General features: G+C 45.2%; 1 protein-coding gene across 3 annotated transcripts in view; it reads right to left on the reverse strand.

Annotated features, from left to right (window-relative positions):
- LOC116375874 (protein shisa-8-like) overlaps positions 1 to 12,508 on the reverse strand; it is a 95,329-nt gene that overhangs the window by 56,112 nt on the left and 26,709 nt on the right. For all 3 annotated transcript variants that reach the window (XM_031834256.1, XM_031834255.1, XM_031834254.1), the window contains exon 2: positions 12,267 to 12,382. In XM_031834256.1, the coding sequence (XP_031690116.1) occupies positions 12,267 to 12,382 (116 nt within the window). The remainder of the gene's footprint in view (positions 1 to 12,266; positions 12,383 to 12,508) is intronic.

Consider the following 12,508-nt stretch of genomic DNA (forward strand, 5'->3'; position numbering starts at 1 on the left):
GTCACATACACATGGTTAGCAGATGTTAATGCGAGTGTAGCGAAATGCTTGTGCTTCTAGTCCCGACAATGCAGTAATAACCAACAAGTAATCTAGCTAACAATTCCAAAACTACTACCTTATAGACACAAGTGTAAGGGGATAAAGAATATGTACATAAAGATATATGAGTGAGTGATGATACAGAGCGGCATAGGCAAGATACACTAGATGGTATTGAGTGCAGTATATACATATGAGATGAGTATGTAAACAAAGTGGCATAGTTAAAGTGGCTTGTGATACATGTATTACATAAAGATGCAGCAGATGATATAGAGTACAGTATATATATATACATATGAGATGAATAATGTAGGGTATATAAACATTATATTAGGTAGCATTGTTTAAAGTGGCTAGTGATATATTTTACATCATTTCCCATCAATTCCCATTATTAAAGTGGCTGGAGTTGAGTCAATGTGTTGGCAGCAGCCACTCAATGTTAGTGGTGGCTGTTTAACAGTCTGATGGCCTTGAGATAGAAGCTGTTTTTCAGTCTCTCGGTCCCAGCTTTGATGCACCTGTACTGACCTCGCCTTCTGGATGATAGCGGGGTGAACAGGCAGTGGCTCGGGTTGTTGTTGTCGTTGATGATCTTTATGGCTTTCCTGTGACATCGGGTGGTGTAGGTGTCCTGGAGGGCAGGTAGTTTGCCCCCGGTGATGCGTTGTGCAGACCTCACTACCCTCTGGAGAGCCTTACGGTTGTGGGCGGAGCAGTTGCCGTACCAGGCGGTGATACAGCCCGCCAGGATGCTCTCGATTGTGCATCTGTAGAAGTTTGTGAGTGCTTTTGGTGACAAGCCGAATTTCTCCAGCCTCCTGAGGTTGAAGAGGCGCTGCTGCGTCTTCTTCACGATGCTGTCTGTGTGGATGGACCAATTCAGTTTGTCTGTGATGTGTACGCCGAGGAACTTAAAACTTACTACCCTCTCCACTACTGTTCCATCGATGTGGATAGGGGGGTGTTCCCTCTGCTGTTTCCTGAAGTCCACAATCATCTGCTTAGTTTTGTTGACGTTGAGTGTGAGGTTATTTTCCTGACACCACACTCCGAGGGCCCTCACCTCCTCCCTGTAGGCCATCTCGTCGTTGTTGGTAATCAAGCCTACCACTGTTGTGTCGTCCACAAACTTGATGATTGAGTTGGAGGCGTGCGTGGCCACGCAGTCGTGGGTGAACAGGGAGTACAGGAGAGGGCTCAGAACGCACCCTTGTGGGGCCCCAGTGTTGAGGATCAGCGGGGTGGAAATGTTGTTGCCTACCCTCACCACCTGGGGGCGGCCCGTCAGGAAGTCCAGTACCCAGTTGCACAGGGCGGGGTCGAGACCCAGGGTCTCGAGCTTGATGACGAGCTTGGAGGGCACTATGGTGTTATCCTGTAATTGAAAGCAATCCCCAGTAGGGTACTTAATTGTTACCCAGAAATGATTTGATATGGCGATAAAAACAACTGCATTGAGCCTTTAAGGCTCTGATTTGTGGACTCTGTCTCACTATGAGATGGAATCGCTGTTCCATCTCATAGTGAGGCTTGGGACACAGGCTCTGTGCACCGCATAGTAATTACATGTGTTTAATGTCTCTAATGAGATCATTGTGCAACTGTTGTCTTTAACATCTGTATTTATTATTATGCATCCTTGATAATAAAAAGTAGAATGAGGCATTGCAATTAAGATAAACAAACCTTCATATCATAAAAAGCAGCATTAAAATGAATGGTACATGTTTTTACAACGTCATCCTTACTTAATTCCAACAGCTGCTATAATAGCACTATTTTTCTGACTTCATATGCCAAGGACTTGCCTGTGACATTTTTAATCAGTGATTCAGCTCCCTTTTGACGAAAGCAGATGAAGTGTACAGCTGCAGGGTTTATTACAAAACATAGACCTACACATGTCTCAAGTAAAGACTCCCTTGGAACCTTATATTGCCTATCCACATGCTCTCACACACAGAATGATACAAAGGTACATAGATAGAATACTACATGAATTCACACTTAATTAAACACTCCATGCATGTGGCAAATACATGCACTCTCACAAACACACAGGCACACACATGGCACACACACTATGACACACAGGGACGTCACCCTTTACCATGCTTGACATTTCACCCATTTTGCACCCACCACATGTAAGCTGTCCAATGACATTTAAGCAGCACTGCAGCAGAGAGCGAGGACAGAGAGAACGAGGGAGAGGGGGGTCGAATGGGTTTCCAGGGGTCTCTTTTCCAGAACACTGACCAATGGCTCTATAAATTCTGTCCCCCTAACCCTCCTGCATGGTCTTCCATACCAGTTTCTATTACCTCTGCCACTCTTCATTCTTTGCTCTTTATTTCTATTTTCTTTCCAATTTTACTCCCTTAGTCGCTCTTTGTTTCTTACCTTCTTCTGCCACCTCACAAACCCTCCCCCCTCCATCTCTCTGTCTCCCCGTATCCCTCCTGGTCTGTCAGAGCAACGTTTCTCCATCTCTTTATGTTGATCTCACTTTCTTTGTTCCCTCTCTCTCATCCTCCGCTCTCTCCCTATCTGTCTCCCCACCCTCCTCTGTGTTCGGATGAATGATTGAGAGGCTCCATTCGACGACAGCCGCGGGATTGGAGCGTCAGTCAACAGGAAATTCTCACTCCTCCCTTGCTGTTGTCAGATCACTGGGAGGCCAGGGCCTCTTTGATCCCCCATAATGCTGCCTGATCGTGGTGTCAGCTCCGACTCTCTGCAAACACCTCTCTAGGCACTGTGTGCTAAGATCAATACCACTTCCACGAGGGGGCTTCTCTCCCTGTACCAACTCCTCCGAGCGCTTGCATGGCTCAGAGATTTGAGATCTGAAAATCCACTCTCTGTACACCCTTATCAAAACAGTGGAAGTCTGAGTAAGCACACTGTAGTTTAACACTGTGCCGAGTGACTGTGTTTGACACTGGCTCTCCGTGTGTCACCAATGATTCTTGCTGTTCTGTCCCATGTGTTTTGACAGGTAGCCCCTCTTAATCACCTTCACCTTGGACAAGACTGTCTGGTAAATACAATCATGGCAATGAATGTACTGCAACACACACTGCAAGCATGGGCACTACCCTTCCGGTTGTGGTTTTGGAGACCTCTCCATCCTCTTCTCTTGACTTAAACCTGGGTTGTCCACAGTCACTTCCTTTGTTCCAGAGCTCTAGTGCTGTAGCAGAGGCTTGTTGACAAATGAAGTCTGTCTCTCACACAGCAGTGCACATGCAGCACTTTGATGAACTCCCTCTGAATGGGTTCTGGAGCAAGCCCTTCCTGTCACTCATTGATGGATGGATGGGTCCTGGACCGTGGTGCTGTACGCTCCAAACATCACTCTCCCTATAACTGGTACTGGGATCGATCATTTTGGGCCTCAGGCACTGAACTATAACCTCCCTGGTGGTGACTGTAGGTGCATCCTCAGTCTAGACGGGACTAGGATCTCATGAAATCGAGAAACAGATACCCATGTTTAAGTCTAAAGGGTCTCTGATCCGGTCAGACGTCTTAATTAGGGGATGCCAGCTATGACACATCGTAAGCAGTGTGCACTGGCTTTTACTTATGGGATTGCTTCCAATCAGAAAAGTTTCAGAACCAGAGATGAACACAGCAGGTATTTAAACAGGAGAGTAGATCTATTAAAGCACACAGTGTGAGTGACCTTCAACGAAACAACTGAATACATTCTCTGATCATCTTGGTTCTTCACTAAGTTCTGCTCTCATGTTGGGCCATTAAGTGGTCTCACTTTCTTTTACAATGGGTAACATCATGCCTGATAATGACGCTCAGGCTGGACATGACTCTGTCTAACACAGAACAATTTGTGGTGTTTATTACGGGAACACGCTGTGACATTGAAATATACACAGAGTGTACAAAACATTAGGAAAAGCTGCTCTTTCCATGACATAGACTGACCAGGTGAATCCAGGTGAAAGCTATGATCCCTATTGATGTCACTTGGTAAATCCACTTCACAATCAGTGTAGATGAAGGGGAGGAGACAGGTTAAAAGTGATTTTTAAGCCTTGCGACAATTGAGACATGGATTGTGTATGTGTGCCATTCAGAGGGTGAACGGGCCAGACAAAAGATTTAAGCGCCTTTGAACGGGGTATTGTAGTAGGTGCCGGGAACACCGGTTTGTGTCAAGAACTGCAACAGTTTCCCATGTGTTTCAAGAATGGTCCACCACCCAAAGGACATCCAGCCAACTTGACACAACTGTGGGAAGCATTGGAGTCAACATGGGCCAGCATCCCTGTGGAACGCTTTCGCGACCTTGTAGAATCCATGCCCCGATGAATTGAGGCTGTTCTGAGTGCAAAAGGAGGGGGAGGGGTGCAACTCAATATGAGTAAGGTGTTCTTAATGTTTTGTACACTCAGTGTATGTTGAGGATTCTGCCGCTTGTTCTTCAGCATACATCCAATCGGAAACACATAACCCCACTGGTAATGATGGGCTTGAGACTTGCAGGGGTTAGGTGGAAACTGTAGACTCCTTTTGGCTCTGGAGGCTCATCTATGAGTGGGTTAGGTCTCATTATGACGGAATAACAGAGCCAGAATGGAGCCACATCCCCACTCAACCGCCTGGAAGCCATAATATCAGTACGGCGGCAGCCTGGCTTATCCCAGTAATTTCATGTATAGCCACACACATCTCTGAGGGGCTCAGCTTCCCCCCTATCAGCTACACACAGACACACTGGGTCGACGAAAAGCCTGCTTCATCCCAATCACCATTACAGCCCTTTTAAGGTCAAGCTAAAACTGTGTCAATCCATAACTGTTGGAGCCCAAAGCTACAGTGGAGAGTGGGGAGGAGGCGATAAGGTTAAGAGCATGTCCATACTGTGCCTATAGCCCCATATCCATAATTTGTCTATATTGCATCACTTAAGACTCTACAGTGTCATCCGTAGCCCGTAGTGTGAGATGTCCTTGAGATGACAGAGTGAAAGGACCCCGGGTGCTGGATCTACGCGATGCAAATCCCCTCAACCACAGCTCAGCGGCAGTGCATTTCTGTGAGTCCAAATCCTCAACAGGGCACTGAGAGACGACCCAGCACTGGTCCAGGACCGGCTGCTCCATGCTAATCTACACCTCATTGGCTGAGAGGGTATCAAAATAGAACTGACTTGGGGGCACTGTCTGTCTTAGCTGCACTCCAAAAGCCCTGTGCACATTATAATCCTATTCCCCTCTCCAACCCTCCTTAAACTGCACAGTCTAGCCTGTTGAGACGTAGCAGAAGCAACCAGCAGTTATAGCCTGCAGACGCCCCTGGGCAGGACTGAAGGGGGAGGAAGGGGGAGAGATTGAGGGGGAGAGGAGGAGGTCTGTGGCTTTGTAAAGACAGCTGGAGGGGTCAGAAGAAGAGTGCCAGAGGCGTTGGAGAGAAGCTGTGCTGTGATCAAACACATCTGCCTCGTTTGACACATACGAGAACACACACATGAACACAGCCAGGCAGCCAGTACATCAACTCACAAACACAGTAATGGAAGATGAGGCTTCCGTCATACAAACACAAACAGGCACACACAGACACACTGACAGAACAAACACTAACAGACACACTCTGACAGAACAAACACTAACAGACACACTCTGACAGAACAAACACTAACAGACACACTCTGACAGAACAAACACTAAGAGACACACTCTGACAGAACAAACACTAATAGACACACTTTGACAGAACAAACACTAACAGACACACTCTGACAGAACAAACACTAAGAGACACACTCTGACAGAACAAACACTAAGAGACACACTCTGACAGAACAAACACTAAGAGACACACTCTGACAGAACAAACACTAAGAGACACACTCTGACAGAACAAACACTAGCAGACACACTCTGACAGAACAAACACTAACAGACACACTCTGACAGAACCATCACTGACACACTCTGACAGAACAAACACTCACAGACACACTCACTAACAGACACTCAATACAGTTAAAGTCGGAAGTTTACGTACAGCTTAGCCAAATACAAACTCAGTTTTTCAATTCAATTCCTGACATTTAATCCTAGTAAAAATTCCCTGTCTTAGGTCAGTTAGGATCACCACTTTATGAAATGTCAGAATAATAGTATAGAGAATTATTTATTTCAGCTTTAATTTCTTTCATCACATTCCCAGTGGGTCAGAAGTTTACATACACTCTATTAGTATTTGGTAGCATTGCCTTTATATTGTTTAACTTGGGTCAAACGTTTCAGGTAGCCTTCCACAAGCTTCCCACAATAAGTTGGGTGAATTTTGGCCCATTCCTCCTGACAGAGCTGGTGTAACTGAATCAGGTTTGTAGGCCTCCTTGCTCCCACACGCTTTTTCAGTTCTGCCCACAAATTCTCTATAGGATTGAGGTTAGGGCTTTGTGATGGACAATCCAATACCTTGACTATGATGTCAATATATCCACATCATTTTCCTTCCTCATGTTGCCATCTATTTTGTAAAGTGCACCAGTCCCTGCTGCAGCAAAGCACCCTGACAATGTGATGCTGCCACCCCCGTGCTTCACGATTGGGATGGTGTTCTTCGGCTTGCAAGCCTCCCCCTTTTTCCTCCACATAACGATGGTCATTATGCCAAACAGTTCTATTTTTGTTTCATCAGACCAGAGGACATTTCTCCAAAAAGTACATTCTTTGTCTCAATGTGCAGTTGCAAACCGTAGTCTGGCTTTTCAATGGTGGTTTTGGAGCAGTGGCTTCTTCCTTGCTGAGCGGCCTTTCAGGTTATGTCGATATAGGACTCGTTTTACTGTGGATATAGATACTTTTCTACCGGTTTCCTCCAGCATCTTCACAAGGTCATCACAAGGTCATTGGCCAGGTCGCAATTGTAAATGAGAACTTGTTCTCAACTTGCCTACCTGGTTAAATAAAGGTAAAATAAATAAATAAAGGTCCTTTGCTGTTGTTCTGGGATTGATTTGCACTTTTCGCCCCAAAGTACGTTTATCTCTAGGAGACAACACGTCTCCTTCCTGAGCAGTATGACGGCTGCTGACGGTACCTTCAGGGGTTTGGCTCCCAAGGATGAACCAGACTTGTAGAGGTCTACAATTGTTTTTTATGAGGTCTTGGCTGATTTCTTTTGATTTTCCCATGATGTCAAGCAAAGAGGCACTGAGTTTGAAGGTAGGCCTTGAAAAACATCCACAGGTACACTTCCAATTGACTCAAATGATGTCAATTAGCCTATCAGAAGCTTCTAAAGCTATGACATAATTTTCTGGAATTTTCCAAGCTGTTTAAAGGCACAGTCAACTTGGTGTATGTAAACTTCTGACCCACTGGAATTGTGATACAGTGAATTATAAGTGAAATAGTCTGTCTGTAAACAATTGTTGGAAAAATTACTTGTGTCATGCACACAGTAGATGTCCTAACCGACTTGCCAAAACTATAGTTTGTTAACAAGAAATGTGTGGAGTGGTTGAAAAATGAGTTTTAGTGACTCTAACCTAAGTGTATGTAAACTTCCGACTTCAACTGTACATAGAAATTAACATGCATATACAACCCCCCCCCCCTTTCACTTAACACCCCCTCCTCCTATCACAATTCCCTTGTTTTCTTGTTTTGATTTCAATGTCCCACTGATGCTATCGCTCTCGCCCTCACAGACTGCCTCTGCAACATGTAAATTACACACGCTCCACAAATGCAGATCCCCCTTATCTACAAAGAGAGCAGGAACAGTGCCAATATAGAACTTTCACACAGTCCGCCCAGCCAAGATTATTCACCACAGGGTTATTTTCCTCTGAGCGTGTTTGTTTAGATAACGGTTAGCCACTGTATGAGCAAGATCAACTTCGTCATCACTACAGTATCAGCATCCTCAACAACAACAGGGACATCGTCTTCATCGTGTTCAATAACAGTAGTGTAACTGTCGTTATTGCCAAAACATTAACAAATGATGAATGTTGAGATCGGTCTGTTGAAGCATATAGTAAAGCTTAAATAATTCATGGTGCAGTTCTAAGGAGTTTAGACCAGCCAGTCTATTGCTTTGTAATGAACCATTAGCTCTGTCCATGGTGCTCAAACACAGCTCACAGACAGCAGAAACAAGTGGGATTAGGATAGTCTAGCCCTTGTGCTCTCTCAATCACTCTCTCTTTCCATCTGTTAGCCTCTCACTTCCTGCTTTCAGTCCCTCTGTCTCTGTCCTTACCCAATTTCCTCTCGTTCTCTTCATGTTCTCGTCTTTCTCTCTATTCCCCAAAATCGATATAAAATGTCAGTCTCTTCATTTGTCGTTCTGTCTCTGTCTCTTTCCCTCCGTTGTTTCACAGAGGAACACGCATGGCCTGTTCACTGGGGGCTGTTTGACCCTCAGGGCAGCTCTCCACACAGAGCAGCTCTGTCCAGCTGTCCCACTCACTGCCAACACACACACACACACACACACACACACACACACACACACACACACACACACACACACACACACACACACACACACACATTCAAATAAGCCTATAGAACATATAATACATGCCAAACACACTCTAACATAAACACCCTCACACTCACAGGAACACACAATTCCAAAAGGAAAACTCAATTCCATCACAACTCATGTAGATACTTATACATTGTAATCACCAGCTTATAGCCACTCACTGACAAGAATAATTCACACATGCACAAACGTTATAATTCTCTACCAACGTTGGCCTCACATATGGTACATACTGAGCTGTTCAGGGAACAGTCTCAACACTCCGCACAGTATATTCAGTTGTTATTGCAAAGGCAGTAGAGCACACTTGCACACACACACACACACACACACACACACACACACACACACACACACACACACACGTACTGAACACACACATACACATCCTCACACTCTCAGTCACTGATCTAGATGCAGCCTTAACCAGATCATGTCAGATAAAGCACTGAGATTACAGGGCAGAGCAGTATGGGGTGGAATAACAATAATGAAAACATGTGCAGAGTCAGAGTTTTACACTCTCATCCACCTCAGTAGACTAGGCAGCACCTCTTTAATGTTCATCATGACACAATGTCACACCCCAGTCAATGTCCTTCTTTCATGTGGTATTATTTGATTCGTTTTTTTACCCATATCTTTCTGGGAATTCCTCAATGGATATGTCACCCCATCATTACTGTCTCTTATCTTTTTAAATGTCTGCATTCATGTTTTTACCCTTATCTATTACAATCCCTACGTTCCCTCATTTCCATCCCATTCTTTCACCTTGTCACTCCTTTCTTGCCCTCTCCTTTGATATTTGTTCCAGAAATCCATAACCCCCTCTTATCTCTCTGCCAACTCCTCCTTCCCTTTCTTCCACCTCTTCCTCTTCCATCCTCTGCACTCCATCTCCCTACTTCTACCTGCCCCCTTTTCTCACACCCATGCTCTCTGTCCTCATCCATCTCTGTCTCTGTCTCTGTCTCTGTCTCTGTCTCTGTCTCTGTCTCTGTCTCTGTCTCTGTCTCTGTCTCTGTCTCTGTCTCTGTCTCTGTCTGTCTCTCTCTCTCTCTCTCTCTCTCTCTCTCTCTCTCTCTCTCTCTCTCTCTCTCTCTCTCTCTCTCTCTCACTCTCTCTCAAATGAGCCATTTCTCTCATCTTGCTCCATCTCCCCCTCCCTTTCTCTCTCTCTCTCTGGTCTGTGGTTCTTCATGAAGGTCATGCGGGTGGTGGCAGGTTGTGGTTGTGTGGCCAGCGGGGACACCATGCTGAGAGCTGGGGGGGCACACAGACGGGTCTCTCAGGCCTCCACGCACCACTATATCAGCCCTCCACCGATAATGACCACTTAAGTAAAGACTAATTTAATGGTCAACGCTAATCTGAGACAGGAGAAAGGAAGGAGAGATGGGGAGTGAGTGTTGTTTGGCAAAATAATTAAGAGGAGTAGAGATGAAGGAAGGTGGAGACTGATCGGTGTAGGTTGGCATGAACGTGACAGAGAAAGGAATTGTTGCAATAGAGTGAAGATGAAAGCAAAGTGTGTCTGTGTCTGTGTCTGTGTCTGTGTGTGTGCCTGTGTGTCTGTGTGTGTGTCTGTGTCTGTGTGTGTGCCTGTGTGTCTGTGTGTGTGTCTGTGTCTGTGTGTGTGTCTGTGTCTGTGTGTGTGTGTCTGTGTGTGTGCCTGTGTGTCTGTGTGTGTGCCTGTGTGTCTGTGTGTGTGTCTGTGTCTGTGTGTGTGTGTGTGTGTGTGTGTGTGTGTGTGTGTGTGTGTGTGTGTGTGTGTGTGTGTGTGTGTGTGTGTGCTGGAGAGGAATGGGGTTCAGAGGGATTTAAGGGGATCTTATTAGTAAACAGATGAACTGCGTGGTGCTATATCAACAGGTTCCGGTCCAGAAAAAAGATAATTACACCTTCATTAAAGATGACCAGCCTGTCCCTGCACTTACGCTCAGCCATGGAGAGAGACAGCAGGGTTTTCTATGGAATTGAGCCATCCTCCTAGCTTAATAACAAGTGTCTGCATGCGTGCGCGTCAAATCAAATTTGATTTGTTACATGCTTCGTATACAACAGGTGTAGACCAACAGTGAAACGCTTACTTACGGGCAAGAATTGAAAAATAATAGAAAAGTAATAACACAAGGAATAAATACACAATAAGTAATGATACCATGGCTATATGCACAGGGTACCGGTACCGTGTGTGTGCATCTAAAATACAGTCGTGGCCAAAAGTTTTGAGAACGACACAAATATTAATTTTCACAAAGTCTGCTGCCTCAGTTTGTATAATGGCAATTTGCATATACTCCAGAATGTTATGAAGAGTGATCAGATTAATTGCAATTAATTGCAAAGTCCCTCTTTGCCATGCAAATGAACTGAATCCCCCAAAAACATTTCCATTGCATTTCAACCCTGCCACAAAAGGACCAGGTGACATCATGTCAGTGATTTTCTCGTTAACACAGGTGTGAGTGTTGACAAGGACAAGGCTGGAGATCACTCTGCCATGCTGAATGAGCTTGAATAACAGACTGGAAGCTTCAAAAGGAGGGTGGTGCTTGGAATCATTGTTCTTCCTCTGTCAACCATGGTTACCTACAAGGAAACACGTGCCGTCATCATTGCTTTGCACAAAAAGGGCTTCACAGGCAAGGATATTGCTGCCAGTAATATTGCACCTAAATCCACCATTTATCGGATCATCAAGAACTTCAAGTAGAGCGGTTCAATTGTTGTGAAGAAGGCTTCATGGCGCCCAAGAAAGTCCAGCAAGTGCCAGGATCGTCTCCTAAACTTGATTCAGCTGCGGGATCGGGGCACCACCAGTACAGAGCTTGCTCAGGAATGGCAGCAGGCAGCAGGCAGGTGTGAGTGCATCTGCCAAGGGAGTGGGCTCACTCACAGCCATGAATAAAGAATGGTACCAACACATCCTCTGAGAGCAACTTCTCCCAACCATCCAGGAACAGTTTGGTGACGAACAATGCCTTTTCAAGCATGAGGCAAAAGGCAAAAGTGATAACTAAGTGGCTCGGAGAACAAAACATCGATATTTTGGGTCCATGGCCAGGAAATTCCTCAGACCTTAATCCCATTGAGAACTTGTGGTCAATCTTCAAGAGGCGGGTGGACAAACAAAAACCCACAAATCCTGACAAACTCCAAGAATGGATTATTATGCAAGAATGGGCTGCCATCAGTCAGGATTTGGCCCAGAAGTTAATTGACAGCATGCCAGGGCGGATTGCAGAGGTCTTGAAAAAGAAGGGTCAACACTGCAAATATTGACTCTTTACATCAACTTCATGTAATTGTCAATAAAAGCCTTTGACACTTATGAAATGCTTGTAATTATACTTCAGTTTTCTATAGTAACATCTGACAAAAATATCTAAAGACACAGAAGCAGCAAACTTTGTGGAAATTAACATTTGTGTCATTCTCAAAACTTTTGGCCACGACTGAATAATCCTCAATTCTGACTGCCAGAGTCTGAAATAGTCTGTTGAACCCTATTCAGAGTTAGTAGTGGCCTCATTAGTACATTGAGCACTAAAAGAGCCCTCGTGAGAGTGCTTGCAAAGCGTTGCTGGATCAGTATCCGATATGCTTAATAACACTGAGAGACATCTCCTGTAACAACCCATGTGCTCCCAAAGAAACAGGCTTACCGTTGTTGCTGCGCAGTGACCTGCCAGAGATCCCATTGGTCCCTATGGGGTGGTGACCCCCGGCCCCGCCCACTCCGCCCACCTCTCCGGGCTGCTTCAACAACTCTGTCAAGGCCCTGCAGGTAGAAAGACAAGTGTTAGGTTAAAGATCACCCATCAGTAAGACGAGAGAACATTGTGTCAAATTGATTGAGATCACCATAGAATTAAACTCCTTCTACAACATCAAATCAAATGGAAGT

Source organism: Oncorhynchus kisutch, linkage group LG10 (assembly GCF_002021735.2).
Source record: "Oncorhynchus kisutch isolate 150728-3 linkage group LG10, Okis_V2, whole genome shotgun sequence".
Classification (NCBI taxonomy): Eukaryota; Metazoa; Chordata; class Actinopteri; order Salmoniformes; family Salmonidae; genus Oncorhynchus; species Oncorhynchus kisutch.